Source organism: Ammospiza caudacuta, chromosome 21, assembly GCF_027887145.1.
Source record: "Ammospiza caudacuta isolate bAmmCau1 chromosome 21, bAmmCau1.pri, whole genome shotgun sequence".
In the NCBI taxonomy this organism is placed as follows: domain Eukaryota; kingdom Metazoa; phylum Chordata; class Aves; order Passeriformes; family Passerellidae; genus Ammospiza; species Ammospiza caudacuta.
The window spans coordinates 3,110,895-3,130,157 of NC_080613.1; the positions used below are offsets into that span (position 1 = coordinate 3,110,895).

General features: G+C 44.7%; 1 protein-coding gene across 2 annotated transcripts in view; it reads right to left on the bottom strand.

Annotated features, from left to right (window-relative positions):
- The window catches only part of COL5A1 (collagen type V alpha 1 chain), a 132,611-nt gene extending 126,046 nt beyond the window's left edge, over window positions 1-6,565 (bottom strand). For both annotated transcript variants that reach the window (XM_058818444.1, XM_058818442.1), the window contains exon 1: window positions 6,416-6,565. In XM_058818444.1, the coding sequence (XP_058674427.1) occupies window positions 6,416-6,515 (100 nt within the window). In that variant the 5' untranslated portion in view covers window positions 6,516-6,565. The remainder of the gene's footprint in view (window positions 1-6,415) is intronic.
- Window positions 6,566-19,263: the final 12,698 nt, after the last annotated feature.

Sequence of the window (19,263 nt, forward strand, 5' to 3'; positions counted from 1 at the left end):
GAACAGCACAGTGGTCTTGGTATAATCTGTAAAAATCCTGTCCAAATTGAAATACAAAATCCAAATAAGCTCCTGGATTTGATGGGTGAGGAGCACTGGGGATGCCCAAGGAAGAAAAGTGTTTTTAAAGTAAAAAACATTATTAAACTTGAAGTCCAGTTCATCACCATCCAGCACATCCCCTTCCACTTGCACCCCAAAAAGGGGATTTTTTTCCAGTAAATGTAAGGGGTTTTTTGTGGCTGCCCAAGTGATCTTCTGCTCTAAATTTCATTTCTAGATCTAGTTCAAAGGATTCTGAGAGTAGCCAACAGAACAGCATTGTGGCCTTGCTATAATCTGTAAAAAACCTGTCCAAATCAAAATACAAAATCCAAATAAGCTCTTGGATTTGTTGGGTGAGGGGCACTGGGGATGCCCATCAGGAAAAAAAAATATCCCAAGGAGGAAAACCATTTTTAAAATAGAAAGAATCCATCACCAACACAACCTGAGACACAGGGATGGAAAGAGAAACTCCTGGAGCTGCTTGAAAACCCAGATTTCATTGGCACATCTGCAATAAAATCCTGTTCAAGCATCCCCTCAGGGCCAGGCTCCCCACAGGGATGCAGGATCAGCCCCCAGGCCATGGGAAATCCTGGGCTGGGACAAAATCCACAGCAGAGCTCAGGGATGAGCCCTGATGCAGCTTTTCCACTCACCCATCCCCAAACTCTCCTTTTTCTCTCAGGCTCATTACACAAACTCAAAGAAAAACTCTGTTGCAAATACATTAATACAACTTTCCTCCTTTTAAAAAATGACATCTCATCATTGTGAGAGCTTCCAGATGATGTTAAGAATCCTCTTGGCTTCTGGAAAAAAAAAACCAAAAAAAACCAAACAAACAAAAAGAAAAAGAGCTCAGACTTGGAGCAACCGACCTCAAAAAATGCCTTTTGTGTAGTTCCTTCATTTATTTATTTTAGTTCTACAGATTTTCCAGACACGTCCACAGAGAAACCACGACATCATTTGGATGCTCCAGCCAGTGCTAGGCTGAATTTCAGGAGCCTTGGGACTTGCCAACAGTAACCAGTCCTTAATTATACCATGTTGCCAACCCAATTTTTTCCACATAACATTAGATTTCAACAAAATGTTTCCATTCTTTCATGTCTCAACCTTTTTTTAAAATTTTTTTTTGTTCCCCTGGTTTTGCTCATTCTTCCCATCCTTGGTGTTGCTTTGTTTCACACAAAGGTTTTCTTGTGTTTTGAAGGACTGAAAATTCAGTCCCAAACACATCAAATTTAGTAGGAAGAGTGAAATATTTGATATAAAGCGAGGCCAGGGTGGAAGTAAAGAAACTTCTCCAAAAGGAAGAAAGGAGGGAAAAGGAAAGGGAATTCACTTTATTTCCCAGAGAATTCCTCTCACTTTAACCAGCACTTCCCATTTAGCAAAATCTGGGTATTACAAACTGACACTCATGCCCAAACAATATTTGATACTCTGCCATACAATATTTTATACTCTTTATACAATATTTGATACTCTTTGTACAATATTTTATACTTTTCTCTACCAAGTGATCCATTTCCTAGAACATCCTGAGGATCAAACTCCAGCTAAACTCAGCATGCAAAAGGAGAGGTGGGTGAATAAAAACCAGAGGGGATGAAATTACAGATTTTATCCTGGTTTCCCCTGTCCTGGGGATGCTCACTTTAAAGTGAATTCCCATGAGAGCAGAGCACCAGCTCTAAATGGAGCTGCTCTGCCCAAAGAGTCTCAGAGCCCCTTCAAGTGTTGAAAACAAAATTTGGATAAGGGAATGGCTTTAAAGTGATGGAAGGAAGGTTTGAAGTGGATATTGGGAAGGAATTCTTGGCTGTGAGGGTGAGGAGGCCCTGGCACAGCTGTGGCTGCCCCTGGATCCTTGGAAGTGTCCAAGGCCAGGTTGGAAAGGGCCAGAAAGCCCCTAAATGTCTGTGAAAGCATTCCCAGCTCTTTGCTCCCTGCAGGTTTCCTCATTTCCAGAGGCACTGCCATCCATCCATCATCCATCCATCCATCCATTGTCCATCCATCCATCCATCATCCATCCATCATCCATCCATCCATCCATCATCCATCCATCCATCCATCATCCATACATCCATCCACCCATCCATCCATCCATCCATCCATAATCCATCCATCCATCCATCCATCCATCCATCATCCATCCATCCATCCATCATCCATCCATCCATCATCCATCCATCCATCCATCCATCCATCCCCCATCCATCCATCCATCCATCCATCATCCATCCATCCCCCATCCATCCATCCATCATCCATCCATCCATCCATCCATCCATCCATCCATCCATCATCCATCCATCCCCCATCCATCCATCCATCCATCCATCCATCCATCCATCATCCATCCATCCATCATCCATCCATCATCCATCCATCCATCCATCCATCCATCCATCATCCATCCATCATCCATCCATCCATCCATCCATCCATCCCCCATCCATCCATCCATCCATCCATCCATCATCCATCATCCATCCATCCATCCATCATCCATCCATCCATCCATCCATCCATCCATCCCCCATCCATCCATCCATCCATCCATCCATCCATCATCCATCATCCATCCATCCATCCATCCATCCATCATCCATCCATCCATCCATCATCCATCCATCCATCCATCCATCCATCCATCCATCCATCCATCCATCATCCATCCATCCATCATCCATCCATCCATTGTCCATCCATCCATCCATCCATCATCCATCCATCCATCCATCCATCCATCCATCCATCCATCCATCCACCACCAACTCCAGCAATCAGGACACAAAAAGTAATTACTGCAAGAATTAAGGCCCAATTTTAACTGCCCAGCAGATAAACCCTCTGGAGTGAAGAGCAGTTTCCTGGAAAGCACTCCCAGACTTTTCCCGAAGTCCAGACAAAACTCAAAACATCCCTAAATGCCACTGCTCACTGTCCCACAGCAATTCCTGCTGCTCCTCTGGCTCAGGGCAGCAATCAAACCTAACTCAAAGCAGGAGTGAAGCAGATCCTGCCCTGGGGACAGGGATGGACAGACAGCACCAGGAGCTGAGCACAGCTCAGGGCAGAGGGAAAGCAGCCAGGGGTGACAGGGACATCTCTGTGCCACTCAGGGCCTCTGGGACAGCCACAAAATGGGAAAAATGGAAAACCTCCTTCAGAATGAAAGCTGTGATTTGCTGAGGGTGCTTTGGGAATCTTTTCCAACCCCAGGAGTTCTGTGCTGACCCCTTGCTGCAGCCACACTCAGGGCAAAGAACCAAATTAACTCAAATTAAATCAGGGCTGTCCCACCTCCACACCTGCAGCACTCACAGGGGGGAGAGCAGATATTTGAGTCCTCCCAAATCTGAGAGACATCAGCACGAGCCCTGCAGCGCCGAAAACCTGAAAAATCCATCTCCAATTCCAGATCCTTAAGGGCAGGGACAGCACCCACTTAAAATAAGGCTTAGGGGACACAACAAACACTACAAACAACACCAAGGCAGTTTTTAAAATTTAAACTTGCCATTAAAACTTGTTTTGGTCAGAGCCAGGTGAGTCCTCACTGCTATCCCTGTGTGCGCACCAAAAATCAGTGACACCCTAGAGGGTTTTGCCTTAGAGATACCCCAAAGAGATTAAATGGGACTGGAAATGGGAATGAAATGGGAATGAACAGGGAATGGAAATGGGATTGGAAATGGGAATGAACAGGGAATGGAAATGGGATTGGAAATGGGAATGAAATGGGAATGGAAATGGGATTGGAAATGGGGTTTGGAATGGGAAAGAAATGGGATTGGAAGTGGGGTTGAGAATGGGGCTGGACTGGGATTGGAAATGGGATTTGGAATGGGATTCCTCCCATTCCCAAATTTAAAGAATTCCCTGAAATCAGGGAATGCTCAGCACAGAGTTTTCCTCCTGCCCCTGGAAGAACCAGACAAGACCTCTGCTATCCCCTCTGCTGTCCCCTGGCCAGGCTGGTCCCACAGCTTTTAAATTCCAAATTCCCATTGCAGCCTGGCAGTGCACTGACAGCACGATTCAGTTTTACAGGGGAAATTGGAACTGTCGCCCATTCCAAACCTATAAAGTCAGATTTCTTGTAAAACAATATCAACACTTTTGATTGGCAAAGTATTGAAATAAACCTGTCTTTTAACTGGCTGGATAAAGATTTTTTTAGCTCTTTTAGGTGGCTGGGGAAGGGCCAAGGTAACAGGATACAACCTAATTTCCAGCATTTTTATTTTAGTTTGGATCCTCATTACTCTTTGCCACTAAAGGAAATTGCTGCATCCAAAAAAGTTTCACCCAGAAACCCGATTTAGTTTTTACAGGGATTTGTAAGAGCAGAGAGGGGCTCCAGCTTTGTCTGTGGGTTTGATTTTGGGGTGACATCATCTGTGCAAATATGGGAAAATCTGAGCTGGATGGGCAGTGGTGGGAGGCAGCTCTGACATTGTTATTTCCCTGTTATTTGCTGGAAATCCTCTGTGCCAGGTGCCATCCCACAGATTACAGGGAAATTTCACCTCTCCACGCAGAGAAACCAACTATCCTGAAACTAAAACACTCTCTGAGCTGCAATAAAACCAGAGACAACGTGGAAAAAATTAAAAAAAAAAAATAAAAAAGCCATCAAGACCATTAGTCAATGCCATCAGCAGCCCCAGTCTGGCTCCTCCCTCACCCAAATGATTTGATGTCCTATTAGGCGGCTCATTAGGAAAACTCAAAGCCTTTCACCACAAGAGTCATTCCTCAGAGCTGCACGCTGGCCCCACAAAAGCTCCCAGCCATCCTCTGCCCCCAGAACTCCTTCCAAAGTCACCTGGGAACTCCCAAAAGCGATTTGGGATTGTCTGGAGGATAAACACAGGCAGGGAAATGCCTGGGGATGCTGTGAGAGTGTTAAAGCCTCAGCACAGGCATGAGTGAAAGAAACAAATTGTTGTTTTTCCTTTGGAACACAGCGGACTGGTGATAATTCAATTTCCAGCTGATACAAAGTACCCGAGCCTGACAAGAGGAGCTGGTGCCATTCCAGCTCTCCAACATCCCAATCCCAAACTCGGGGATCTCCCACTGGAAATTCTCCTGAATTTCCCTGCAGGGATGTTCAGGACATTTTATTCATTGAGTTTTTTCCACCCTGCTCAGCCTTAATGGAAGCATTCCTCCGACGCCCACCTCTTCTTCCTTAAGGTCATTTGGAGAGGCCAGAAATGAAAATAATTGGCAAATCCCGCTGCTCGACACAGAGAATCCCACTGCTAACACTCAAACAAACGCTGCAAAAAACACGGAATTGGGGCAGGGAAGCTGAATCCCAGACAGCCCAGCTCTTCAGGGCACTTCTCGGCTTCTCAAGTTACCCTGAAGAACTCCGAGTTTTAACTTTGCACATTTCAAAACTCGGCTGGGCCAAACAAATCCTGCCCTGAAATCCAACACAAACAGAGCTCGATGCCTCCGAGTGTCCACCACAAACCGGGCAAAAGCTCTGCAAACACCCAGAAAACTCCTCCAGCACCCCACAAAAGGATTATTCTGTGATTCCCTCCACCCTGGCATTCCCCAGAAGGCAGAAATTTGGGAAGCAGAGCTCTGGAAACACAAAACTGCACGGCCCCGGAGGGAAGCAGAAATGTGTTCAATCCCTTTTCTGCACGGAAAAAAAAAAAAAAAAAAAAAAAAGACATTCCAGTGGTTTTCTGTGCTGCTGCACATCTGGAGGCTCAGAGCTTCCTCCTGCTGCACTCAGCCCCGGTTTTGGGGGGAAACCCTACGGGATTGGGGTTGGGGAAGGGGCAGAGAGCTTTGGGGTCCCCGGGCTGCTCCAAAGCTTTTGTGTCCCGAGCTTTGATGTGCGGATTCCTGCGGGACAAAAAAACTTTCTGCTCCTCAAGGAGGAGGAGGAACTACGCAAGCCCGGAGGTTTCCAGGGGACTAAATATACATTCACATATATATCCACGGCGAGAGAGAAAGAGCCAGAGCCTCCACAAACTCATCCCCGAGTTTTCCCCCGGAAAAAGCAGCCCGGCAAGAGGCGGCTCTCGCTCCAAGGAAGGCGAATAAAGAATTGTTTTAAGTTTTTTCCCCTTTTACGGGCCCCCTGACAAATGGCATTCAGAGACTCGGGCAGCTAAAGGAGGTTGGGTGGATTTTGTTGGGTGGGTTTTTTTTTTTTTTTTCCTAATTTTTCTTTTTTTTTTTTTTTTTTTCCTTTTTGCTGGAATGCACAGGGAGGAAGGGAAGCCAAGAGGGTTTTGCCCCCGCACCGAATCCCCCCTTTTCCCACTCCCCCACGACCCCGCAGCTTTTGGGGGGGCTCGGGGACCCCCCTTACCTGCCCGGCCGAGGGACAGGGCACCCAAGAGCAGCAGCGCAGCGGGCACCGAGCAGCTCCGTATCCAACTGCGCCTTTTCCACCGCGTGTGCGTATCCATGCTCCCCCCCCCCAAAAAAAAAAAAAAAAAATACAATAAAAATCAACGGGGCACCAACTCGGGACAGCTCGAAAAAGGGAGGATGAAAACAAAAAAAAAAAAAGTTTAAAAAATTATTTTAAAAATACAAAAAAAAAATATTTTAAAAAGTACAAAAACTGCAATCCAAGCTGTCTCTAGAGCAGGCGCTGAGCCCCCCCGGCAGCCCCCCCCGGGGAGCAGCCCTTTATAAAGCCATGGGGCGGGCGGAGGGTGCGGGGGCTCCGCCGCGCTCCGCTCCGGCCCTGCCTCGCCGGCTCCTCCGCTCAACTTTTCCCTTCTCTCTCTCTCTCCCCACACCGCCCTTTTTTCCCCCCTTCTTTTAAACCCGGGGCAGGAGTTTGTCAATCTCGGAGCGGCGCAGCAAATCAGGGCCGGGCGGAGCGGCCCCCCCAGCGCCCGCCCCCGCCGTGTCCCGGCCCCCAAATCTGATTTTTTCTTTTCTTTTTCTTTTTTTTTCCCCCCCCCGCTGGAATAGCAGCAGACGGAGGGGTTTTTTTCCGCCTCTTGCCGTCTCTCCTCGCTTTTTTCCCTGAGTTTTTCGGGATGGGCCCTTGTTGGAGCAATGGAAACTCAGAGTTTTAGATTTTCTGTGCTGTCCCCCCCACCAAGGGAACGCTGAGGAGGAGAAAGCTTCCAAAATGGAATGATAGAACTGAGATGATGATTGTAAAGTTGGAGTAGAAGTGTGTAATATTGCATGGTAGAAAACTAAAAGTTTTAAAATATATATATATATATATATAGTGTATATAGAATCTAGTTTTAGAATATATAAATTTATAGAATATAGAAAAGTTACAGAATATAGAGAACTTAAAGTTATAGAATATAGTATAGAGATTATGATTATAAAGTTTGAGTAAAAGTGTGTAATATTGCATGGTAGAAAACTAAAAGTTTTAAAATATATATATATATATTGTGTATATAGAATCTAGTTTTAGAATATATAAATTTATAGAATATAGAAAAGTTACAGAATATAGAGAACTTAAAGTTATAGAATATAGTATAGAGATTATGATTATAAAGTTTGAGTAAAAGTGTGTAATATTGCATGGCAGAAAACTAAAAGTTTTAGAAAATATATGTTCTATATATAGAATATAAAGTTTTAGAATATGGTTTTAGAATATATAAGTTTATAGAATATAGAAAACTTAAAGTTATAGAATACAGAGAACTTAATGTTATAGAATATAGTATAGAGATTATGACTGCAAAGTTTCTATCACATGGTAGAAAATTTTATAAAGTTTTAGAATACATATATATTGTGTATATAGAATCTAGTTTTAGAATATATGTTTATAGAATAGAGAAAACCTAAAGTTATAGAATATAGAGAACTTAAAGTTATAAAATATAATATAGAGATTATGATTATAAAGTTTGAATAGAAGTGTGTAATATTGCGTGGTAAAAAACTTAGAGTTTTAGAATATATATATATTGTATATATAGAAGCTAGTTTTAGAATATATAAGTTTATAGAATACAGAAAACTTAAAGTTATACAATATAGGAAACTTAAAGTTATAGAATATACTATAGAGATTATGATTATAAAGTTCCTATCACATGGTAGAAAACTTTTTTAAAGTTTTAGAATACTTTTAGAATATAGTAGTTTATAGAATATCGAAAACTTAAAGTTATAGAACATAGTATAGAGATTATGATTATAAAGTTTGAGTAGAAGTGTGTAATATTACATGGTAGAAAACTTAAAGTTTTAGAATATATATATTCTATATATAGAATAAAAAGTTTCAGAATATATAAGTTTATAGAATATAGAAATCCTAAAGTTATAGAATATAGTGATATCTAAGTTTTGTTGTGGAAGTTTTAGGGTGAAAGCTGATTCTTCCTCTCCACCCTCTTCTTCATGAGTTGGCGTGATATTGTGTAATTGGATAGAAAATCCACATTGCAGCCACGAGTGGTTGGTTATTGGGTTAAAAGTAAAAAGAATTTAAGTGTCATTTCCTAATTAGACAGTTTATCCTTAAAAGACCTCGTAGAGAGAGAGAGAGAGAGAGACATGGCTCCAATTTTTAACTTGTTAGAAAGAAATGCTGTAGAACTCATGCTTTGTGAGCCTGTAATGTAGATAAAAACTAATAAACATCTGAATTACCATTTCACACATTTAATCCCGACTTTGGCAGAAAAAAAAAAAAACAACCAAAAAACAAAAAACAACTAAGAATCCACATCCCCACTGCTGCCTGGTGGCAGGGAATGGCTGGAGCAGGGGCAGGAGGGTGGGTGGGACAGCAGGGCAAGGTTTCACAGCCAGAAGGTGCCAGGGGATGGTGCCAGCCCCAAAGCTCAGGGACCCCTGCTCAGGGTGGGATTCGGGGTCAGGATTGGGCTGGATCCTTGGGGACCCTTCCAGCTCGGGATATCCTGTGATTCCATCTGATGGGGGAGTGGGAAGTGCGGGGATTTGGCACAAAAAGCAGCGTGTGCATGGGGTAAAAGGGCAGACAAGGAGGGGAAAGGGAAAGGGGTTCTCTTCACTGGATAGCGGGAGTTGGGGTGGCAAAATCCACATCTGGATGGACTTTGGGAAGGGATGAATGGAAATCCATCCACCTCTGGATGGATTTTGGGAAGGGATGGATGGATGGACCATGCAGGGACAGTGAAGGAGTTTGGGGTGGCTCATCCTGTCCCTGGTTTTGGCTGAGTGATGGAAGAACCTGGCACCACGATGAGTTTTAGCCATAAATCTTTCATCCATCCCATTTGGGGTTGAGATTTGGCGTTGGGATTTGGGGTTGGGATTTCAGATTGAGATTTGAAGGACAATGTCCCAAGCAGGGACAGTGAAAGAGTTTGGGGTGGCTCATCCTGTCCCTGGTTTTGGCTGAGTGATGGAAGAACCTGGCACCACAATGAGTTTTAGCCATAAATCTTTGACCTGGTGGACTGAGAGTTACTTGGATGGATAATCAACATCAAACACACCAAAGCCTTAAAGGACAGGAGGCCAAACCCCCCAGATCAAGAGAAAGGGATGCTCCCACTCCGCTCAGGGAAGGTTTCTGAAGGATTCAGTGGGAAGAGCTGCAGGAAATCCCTCCCTTTGCCTCTGAGACACCTTCGCCCTGCTCCCAGGCTCGCTGTGGAGCTGGAAAAGCTGGAGCTGAGCCCCAGCAGGGAGAGTTTTCCTGCTGGAAGAGCTTTCAGCAGTGGGGTGAGAGGCAGAGCTGCAGCCCCGGGGCAGGGCAGGCAGAGGCAGCGCCAGCACGTGTGGGTTCGGTGCCAGCGGCACTCCCGGGCACATCCAGGGATGAAAACCCCTGCAGGGCTGTCTGTGTGGGTACCCAGGTGAATCACACCGTGCTGCTTCTCCAGGAGGAGCCTGCAGGTGAGATCTGCCAGGGCAGCACCTGCACAGCCCTGCAGGCACCTGTGCTGAGCTCCACGGGTGGAGCCTGGGGCTGACACGGACTGTGCTCCCTCCTGCTCCAAAATATCCCAGGACTGACCCTGTTCATCCTCCCTCCTGCTCCAAAATATCCCAATATTGTGGGATTGACACCATTCATCTGATCTTCTGCTCTAAAATATCCCAATATCTCAGCATTGGCACTGTCCATCCTCCTGCTCCAAAATATCCCAATATCCCAGCATTGGCACTGTCCATCCTCTTTCCTGCTCCAAAATATCCCAGCATTGGCACTGTCCATCCTCCTGCTCCAAAATATCCCAGCATTGGCACTGTCCATCCTCCTGCTGCAAAATATCCCAATATCCCAGCATTGACACTGTCCATCCTCCTGCTCCAAAATATCCCAATATCCCAGCATTGACACTGTCCATCCTCCTGCTCCAAAATATCCCAATATCCCAGCATTGACACTGTCCATCCTCCTGCTTCAAAATATCCCAATATCCCAGCATTGGCACTGTCCATCCTCTTTCCTGCTCCAAAATACCCCAGTATTGTGACATTGGCACTGTTCATCCTACTTCCTGCTCCAGAATATCCCAGGATTGACACTGTCCTTCCTCCTGCTCCAAAATACCCCAATATTGTGGGATTGACTCCATCCGTCCATCCGCTCTTCTTCTCCAAAATATCCTAGGATTGACACTGTTTGTCCTTCTTCCTGCTCCAAAATATCCCAATATCCTGGGGTTGACATCATCTATCTTCTCTCCTGCTCCAAAATATCCCGGGATTGGCATTGTCCATCATTTCTCCTGCTCCAAAATATCCCAGTGTCCTGGGATTGACACAGTTCATCCTTCCTCCTGCTCCAAAATATCCCAATATCCCAGAATTGACACTGTTCATCTTCTCTCCTACTCCAAAATATCCCGGGATTGGCATTGTCCATCATTTCTCCTGCTCCAAAATATCCCTGTGTCAATCCCACATTGACAGCGTTCATCCTCCCTCCGGCTCCAGAATACCCCAATATTGTGGGATTGACTCCATCCATCCTCTCTCCTGCCCCAAATACCCCAATATTCCCACTGGGCCATCCCACAGGCTCCCAGTGGCTCCATGGAGCAGAATCTGTCCCACACATCCCATGGGGATCCTTTCTCTCCCCTCCATGTGTTCAGACTGTGAAATATCCCAAGAATTTGGGCTTGGGAGCAGGGTGGTGAAAGCACCAGCAGAGCCTGTGGGTTGCAAATCCTCTCCCTTGTCCCTTAGGCTTGGAATTTGGTGACCTTTAAGGTGCCTTTGGGCTGGAATTTGATGATCTTTAAGGTGCTTTTCAACCCAAATAATTCTCTAATCCCGTTATTCCAAATAATCCCTGATTATGGCACCAAGGGAATCAGGATTTCCCTGGGTGTCTGCTCACCTGGGAGGGATCCCATTTCTGCCCCAAATTCCAGGATTTTGGACCTCCCCCTCCCTGTGGGTTGCAAATCCCCTCCATTGTCCCTTGGGATTGGAATTTGATGATCTTTAGGGTGTTTTTCAACCCAAGTCATTCTCTAATCCCGTGATTCCAAATAATCCCTGATTATGACACCAAGGTCCCATATCTGCCCCAAATTCCAGGATTCTGGATCTTCCCCTCCCTGACTTCTGCCATACAAGAAATGGAGTGGAATTTGATTATGTTTAAGATGCCTTTGGGTTGGAATTTGATGATCTTTAAGGTGTTTTTCAACCCAAATCATTCTCTAATGCTGTGATTGCAGATAATCCCTGATTATGGCACCAAGGGAATCAGGATTTCCCTGGATGTCTGCTCCGCTTGGGGTTCCCATTTCTACCCCAAATTCCAGGATTCTGGACCTTCCCCTCCCTGATTTCTGCCATACAAGAAATGGAGTGGAATTTGATTATGTTTAAGATGCCTTTGGGTTGGAATTTGATGATCTTTAAGGTGTTTTTCAACCCAAATCATTCTCTAATGCTGTGATTCCAAATAACCCTTGATTGTGGCACCAAGGGAATCAGGATTTCCCTGGATGTCTGCTCATCTGGGGGTTCCCATTTCTGCCCCAAATTCCAGGACTTTGGACTTCCCCTCCCTGATTTCTGCCATACAAGCAGCTCAGAAACATCTGGGTTGTCTTCTCCAGCACTGAGAGAAAATCCCAAACCCTTGGACTCCCCTCCCAGCCATCCCCTGCCCTTGCAGAGGCACTCATACACAGGGAGGGAGTTCCTAAATCCCCAAAACATGGCAGACAAGGAAATTGAAGCAGTGAACTCCCACAGCTCCCTTTTCCCTGCTCCAGACTGACACCAAAACGCCCAAAGCTGGACCTGGATCAGATGCAGAGCAGAAAACCCGGCCCAGGAGCAGGAAATCTGAGTTCCCAGTTGCTTCCCAGGTGATCTGGGAGCTTGCACAGACCTGTTTGCTCCTCCTCGGCAGCAGCAGAAATGCAGAAATCAGCTCTGGTGGCAAACTGGAAAATTCCAGCAGGCACGTGCCAAGTGTGGGAGCCAAACCCGCAGTGGGAGAGGAGCAGATCAGGTGGAGGGAGATGCAGGAGGGGTCACAGGAGATGGCGGGGTGATGGCAAACCCAAAACCCAAATCCCAAATCCCAGCCCCAAATCCCAAATCCCAGCCCCAAATCTCAACCCCAAATCCCAGCCCCACATTCCAACCCCAAATCCCAAACCCCAACCCCAAATTCCAACCACAAACCCCAACCCAAATCCCAGCCCCAAATCCCAACCCCAAATCCCATCCTCAAATCTCAACCCCAAATCCCAAATCCCTACCCCGAATCCCAACGCCAAACCTCAATCCCAAATTCCAGCCCCAAATCCCAACCCCAAACCCCAAATCAAATCCCAACCTCAAATCTCAACCCCAAATCCCAACCCCCAAATCCCAGCCCCAAATCCCAAGCCCCAAACCCAAATCCAAAATCCCAGCCCTAAATCCTGACCCCAAACCCCAACCCCAAATTTTAAATCCCAACCCCAAATCCCAACCTCCAAACCCAAACCCCAAATCAAATCCCAACCTCAAATCTCAACCCCAAATCCCAACCCCCAACCCCAAATCTCAGCCCCAAACCCAACCCCAAATCCCAGCCCCAAACCCAAATCCAAAATCCCAGCCCCAAACCCAAATCCAAAATCCCAGCCCCAAACCCAAATCCAAAATCCCAGCCCCAAACTCCAACCCCAAATCCCAGCCCTAAATCCTGACCTCAAACTCCAACCCCAAATTCCAAATCCCAACCCCAAATCCCAACCCCAAAACCCCAATTCCAAATCCCAAATCAAATCCCAACCCAAACCCCAACCTCAAAACCCAACTCCAAACCCCAAATCCCAAACCCCAACCCCAAATCCCAAACCCCAAATCCCTCCAGCAGCACCCAGGGCTGTGTCTGAGCAGCCAAAGGAACCCAGCAGGGCTGGGGCCAAATTTCTTCTAGGAACAGAAGTTTATGGAAGTGTTTTCCTCCCCAAATGCATCCTGAGCCCAGCTGGGGCTGTTTGTGGGATGGAGGAGATGTTTGTGGGCTTTCAAAAGAAAGAAAAAGGCTTAAGGGATATAGGTAATGTAAAAAAAATAATAATTTGCATGCTATGAAATCATTAGCAGCGTTCAGCCATTGTTGTGTGGTTTGAAAGGATTGGGAGAAGTTTGCAGGAATTATTGATAACCAAACCACCAAATCATTGATAACCAAACCACAGCCAGATGAGGGGAAGAGGCTGAATTGAGGAATTAAAATGACCTGAGCTGTTGTGTAAATAATTAGGACAGGCAGCTGCTGTCAGGAATGATTTCCAATACCATTTATGAGGAGAACACATCTATAAAATCCACATTTTCCTTCCTCAGTCTTAATGCCAGCCTTTACTCCTGGAAAATTTATAAACATGATTGCATCTCTGCCATTAATTCAATTTTTATCAATTGTTCTGTGCCCAAATGAGATCACAACTCCCAATCCTGATTTATAATCCCACAACTGGAAAGGATTGCTCCCAAATTCAGCTTTAAAAAAATCGAGGATTTAGCCCTAAAGAGACATTTTGGATGGAGAGGCTTGGCAAAGGAAACTCTCCATTTATCCACAGAGGGAATTTCACATCTGGAATCCCAGAGCTCAGCACTGCCCCAGACTCAGAGCTCTGGGTGGTCTTTAATTTGAACAAGGAGCTCAGTGCATTATCCAGAGTTGTTCTCACCCATTCCCACCCTGCAGAGTGGCAGCATTTCCCCCAAAACCTTCCTGAAAACGCTGCTTTGAATCCCAAATCCACATTTTCGGAGGTGATGGGCAGCCCATCATCACCGACAGCAGAATGCCACAGCTTTTCAGGCAGAGCAGATAATTAATGCTTTAATTAGAACCCAGGCACGATGAAACATTCAGCAGGTACCTCCCAAACAGCAGGAATAAAAAGGAAAATTATTTCAAAAGTTAAATTTTCTTCCCAGAAAAACACAAACTCCCACCCCCCTGAGGCTGAGCACCTGCTGGGGCTTTGCAGGAGCTGGGCACCAATTCTCCCCAGTCCCAGCTGCTGCTCCAGTGGGAATTCAAATGGGAATTTTTGCCATGAGGTGGCACCAGGGCCAGCCCCATCCGTGGAAAGAGCAGCAGCACAAGGTGGGGTTTGTTTTTGTGCATGTTTGGGTGTTTCACAGCTCTGCTGAAGAGAGGAAATAGCTTTATAAAGGGAACAGACTTTCCACTCCTCCTCTTTTTCCAGCCTCGTTGCAGCTCCAGGGTGACGAGGCCAAGCCTTGGATGTGTTTGAGGCATCCCAAGCCGTGGAATTTGGGATGAATTGCTCTGTGAGGAGGCTGAACTCAGCTGCCCCTGCCCTGTGTGTGCCCAGGGCCAATCCCCATCCCTGGGCTGAGCTCCCCCTGCTCTGCAGGCAGGGGCTCAGGCTAAACCCAGATAATCTGTCTGGGCTGCAGAGATAATCCCTGGGGACACACAGAGTGTGTGTGAAACCAGGAGCTGCCCCTGCCCTCTGATCCCCACCAGGGCCAAGCACTGAAGAGGTTCCCAAAGTCCCCCTGGCCCCACAAGGGCTTCACTGAACACCACAAACTGCATTTTCCAGCCCCTGTTTGTTCATTATAATCATGGCTGAAGATTAAAGTCACAAATTTACAGAGCCAGCAGCAGCTCCAGAGGTTCAGCCTGAGTGCCTGATCCCAAAATTTTCCTCTACACCCCTGAGGTGTTCATTTTGGTTGATCAGAGATGTTAGCAGAGTGAGAAGAATGAGATGAGGAAGGGCAAGGCCTAGCTGGAATTAAATCTGGTCAAGAACAGCAAAAAGATCTTCTTCAAATACATGAACAACCAAAGAAAAACCTTTCCAAACCTTTCCAAGCCTTTCCAAACCTTTCCAAATCTTTCCAAACCTCCTTCCAAACCTCCTTCCAAACCTCCTTCCAAACCTTTCCAAACTATTCCAAACCTTTCCAAATCTTTCCAAACATTCCCAAATCTTTTCAAACATTCCCAAATCTTTTCAAACCTTTTCAAACCTTTCCAAATCTTTTCAAACGTTTCCAAACCTTTCCAAATCTTTCCAAACCTTTCCCCATTCAGAGACAAACCCAAAGCCTGGGCTTGCCTTAGACCTGTCCTAAACCCTCTGCTAAACTCAGCCTCTCCCTTCCCACAGAACAAAGCCAGCAGAGCCTTTGCCAGCTCATTCCAGCTCCCACCCCTCTGGTTCCCCATTTTTGGGTGTTTTTCCCCCTTTTCCTGCCTTTCCTGGACCTGTCCCCAGCTCCTTTTCCTCTGGCCAGGCTTCCCCCTGGCTCTGTGCTCATAAATCAGGAGGCCAGAGGGGTTTGTGTTTCACAGAGGCCACGGGGCTTCCACAAATTAGGTTTTGTTTGAACTGGAGGATCGTTTTTAGTAAACCAAACAAGCTCCTTGACCTGACTTGTACTGCAGCAGAAGGAGCCCAGAAAGAGCTCCTGGCTGCAGCGGGAAGGTATTTTGTTAAAAAAAAAAAAGTCAAAGTGAAACAGATTCTTGTGGCAGTGCTGAGGGAATGGAAGGTCTGAGGAGACACCCTCAGCTCAGACATTCTCCTGGGTCCAAGTGTGATCTCTGTGAGGGCTCTTTATCCAATCCTGGCAACCTTTAAATTGCCATTTTGCACTTTAAGATGCTTTGCTTGGTGTCATGTTTGGTCCCACTGAGCAGATTTTCCTCTCCTTTGGGTCCCAGCAGAATTATATGGGGTTTTTTATTATATTTTAGCCAGCTCAGATGCTCAACAGCTTTAATTTGGTTCCATCAAAGGCCATGAGGCTTCGGCTGTTTCTGCTCACAGCACCTCTGCCCATTCCTTCCTTTAAAAGCCAACTCTTCATCACCAACCATGACAGATTCCACTGCCAGGATGGCCATAAATCCCATTGCTAACTGGGCTTTCCCTCTCCAGCCCCACAGAGAACCCAATCCCTTTGCTGGAATTTTCCATCTGATCCATCCCCAGCTCCTGCAGAGCCCTCAGGACCCATCACTGCCAGTCCCATCCATGGGGCTCCACTCCTGCCATGTCCAACCCAACACCAGAAATTCTGGGACTCTTTCCCCCAGCTCTGTGCTCAGCTCTTCACTCCAGGGCTATTTTAGCACAAATCCCTTTTTTTTCTTTTTCTTTTCCTTTTTTTTTTTTTTTTTTTTAGGAGTTGTGTATTTTAAAAAGCCAGACGAGGAGCTCCAGCTGAAGGATTCAATTGACAAAGGTCAGCAGCAAACATGACTAATCCATTATGCTGTTAAACAACTCAACATGCAGGGGTTAATCAATGCTAGCCCAAGGTCTAATCCCTCTTTCTGCTAAATAACTCACTGAAAACAAACTCTGCCTGCTAATGTCCTGCAAAGGAAGATAAATGCACACCAGGCTCGAGGAGGTTCAGTTTTCAGAGCTCTCAGCTCCTCCAAAGCCTCACCACTGTCAGCCTGGCCAGATGTTATTCCCATCCTTGCAAGGAGAGGGATTAGGGGAAGGTTTGGTGGCATCCTGCCAGTTAAAAAAAAATAAAATATAAAATAATAATTCAGAGTGCTGGATTGCTCAAGCTGGGCTAGCAGGGCTGTCCTGCCCAGAGCCAGGGCTGTTCCCAGGGGATATTCCCAATTCCTGCACAGATTCCAGCCCCTTCCCTGTTTATAGCCCTGATTTGGGTTTTTCCAGGATGGCAATTTCACGCTACTCATAAATGTCCCTCTGCAAACTGGTGTATGTTGAGCATCTTAGCTGGCTGAAATATAATAAAAAATACCCATCTAATTCTGCTGCTGAGGCCAGGGACCCAAAGGAGAGGAAAAACTGCTCAGTGGGCCCGAACATGACACCAAGGAAAGTATCTTAAAGTGCAGAATGGCAATTTAAGGGCTGCCAGGAGGAATCCTTCCCCTCCTTGCTGAGTTTGTGCAGGAGCTGTGACAGATACCAAAATGCAGTCAGGGCAATCAGAGCTTTCTTGTGATGTCCTTCCTCTTGGAAGGGTTTGTCCCATGAGGATCAGCTGCAGGAGGATTTTTGGGGATCTCTGACAGCATTTCCCTGCCCAGGACAGAGCTCCTGGAACCGCCAACCCTGGCAAATCCTATTTGGCATCATGGCATGGAATCAGCCATGCCTCCTGATTTTCCTTGCTTTCCTCACACCTCTGGGATGGCATTTCCCCCTCCAAAGGGAGCAGGAGCTTTCCTTTGACATTTAAAGATGTTGGGAGCAGACTAATCCTGGTTTGGGCTCCACAGTATTGGAAACACAAACTTAATTTGTCTTTAATTCCTTCTGTGTCCCACCGATTTTAGGGCAGCCTCACAGAACTCCTTGGGATAAATGGCCTCACACAGAATTCCTGCAGCTTTTAACAAATCCCACAAGCAGGGATTGATTCCCTGGCTGCAGAGACTCAGGTGCCACATTTTCCTTTTTTTCCCTGGCCATGCTTCCACCACCAATAACTCAGGAAAGCCTTTGGGCCGTGCCCATCCCTGTGTTTGTTCCACCACTGCAGTAAAACAGCTTTTCCTCCAAACTCCTCACTGCTGCATCAACAGCCTCTTTATGCTTAGAGATGATGCTCAATCCCTGAGGAAAAAATGATTAAAACAAACCATTTTCTCAGCTGCTCCCACTGCAAAGGCCACTCAATTTCCAGAGAACTTCATTTTTCATCAGGACTCTTTCTCCTGCCTCTGCTCAGCACTGAGCAACCTGCACAAGGTTGGGTGCTGGGTTAAGCACCCAAAAACTTCACTCTCCTTCTATTCTGATTTTTAAAAATACATTCTTGTCTCTGAGTTAAGCACCCAAAAACCTCACTCTTTTTCTAATCTGATTTTTTTATACATCCTTGGGAATTTCAAAGTCCACAGAGTGGCTCCATGGGGAATTTTCTGCTTTTTTCCCTCTGAGCTCTGCAGCACCACCTCAAACAATTATATGTTACACATAAAATACATATATTTTATATATATTATATGTATAAGATATATAGTATACAATACATGTACATCATATAATATCTATTATTTATAATATATATAATGTATTTTATATTATATTATTGTATTGTATATATCTATTATATTGTATTATAATACAATATATTATATTGTATGTATCTATTATATATATACTATATATATAATTATAGATATAATTATATCTATAATACAATTATATATATATAATATATAATATATCCATTATATATAATAGAAATAATTATTATATAATAATATATTTACATATTATATTATATATAATATATAATATTATATAATATATTATAATACATATTATAGATATATATTATCTACATATATACATATTATACACATATGAATATATTATCTATAATACGTAGTGTAATTTGTATCCATAACAATCACTAAGCTTAATTAATACAAAGAAATAAAAACGAAATTTTTATAGCAAAATTACTTTAACATCACACATACAAAATCCATTTTAACATCTGTGAAAAGCCAATATTATAATATGTATCTATAATATGTAGTTATGTAATATATATTATATTATATTATATTATATTATATTATTTATTTATATTATATTATATTATATTATATTATATTATATTATATTATATTATATTATATTATATTATATTATATTATATTATATTATATTAGTGTCCATGCAGCAGGAAGCAGTCTAGCCTGGGAGAGAGCAGCAGACAGAGCAGGGACGGGATGAGAGCTGC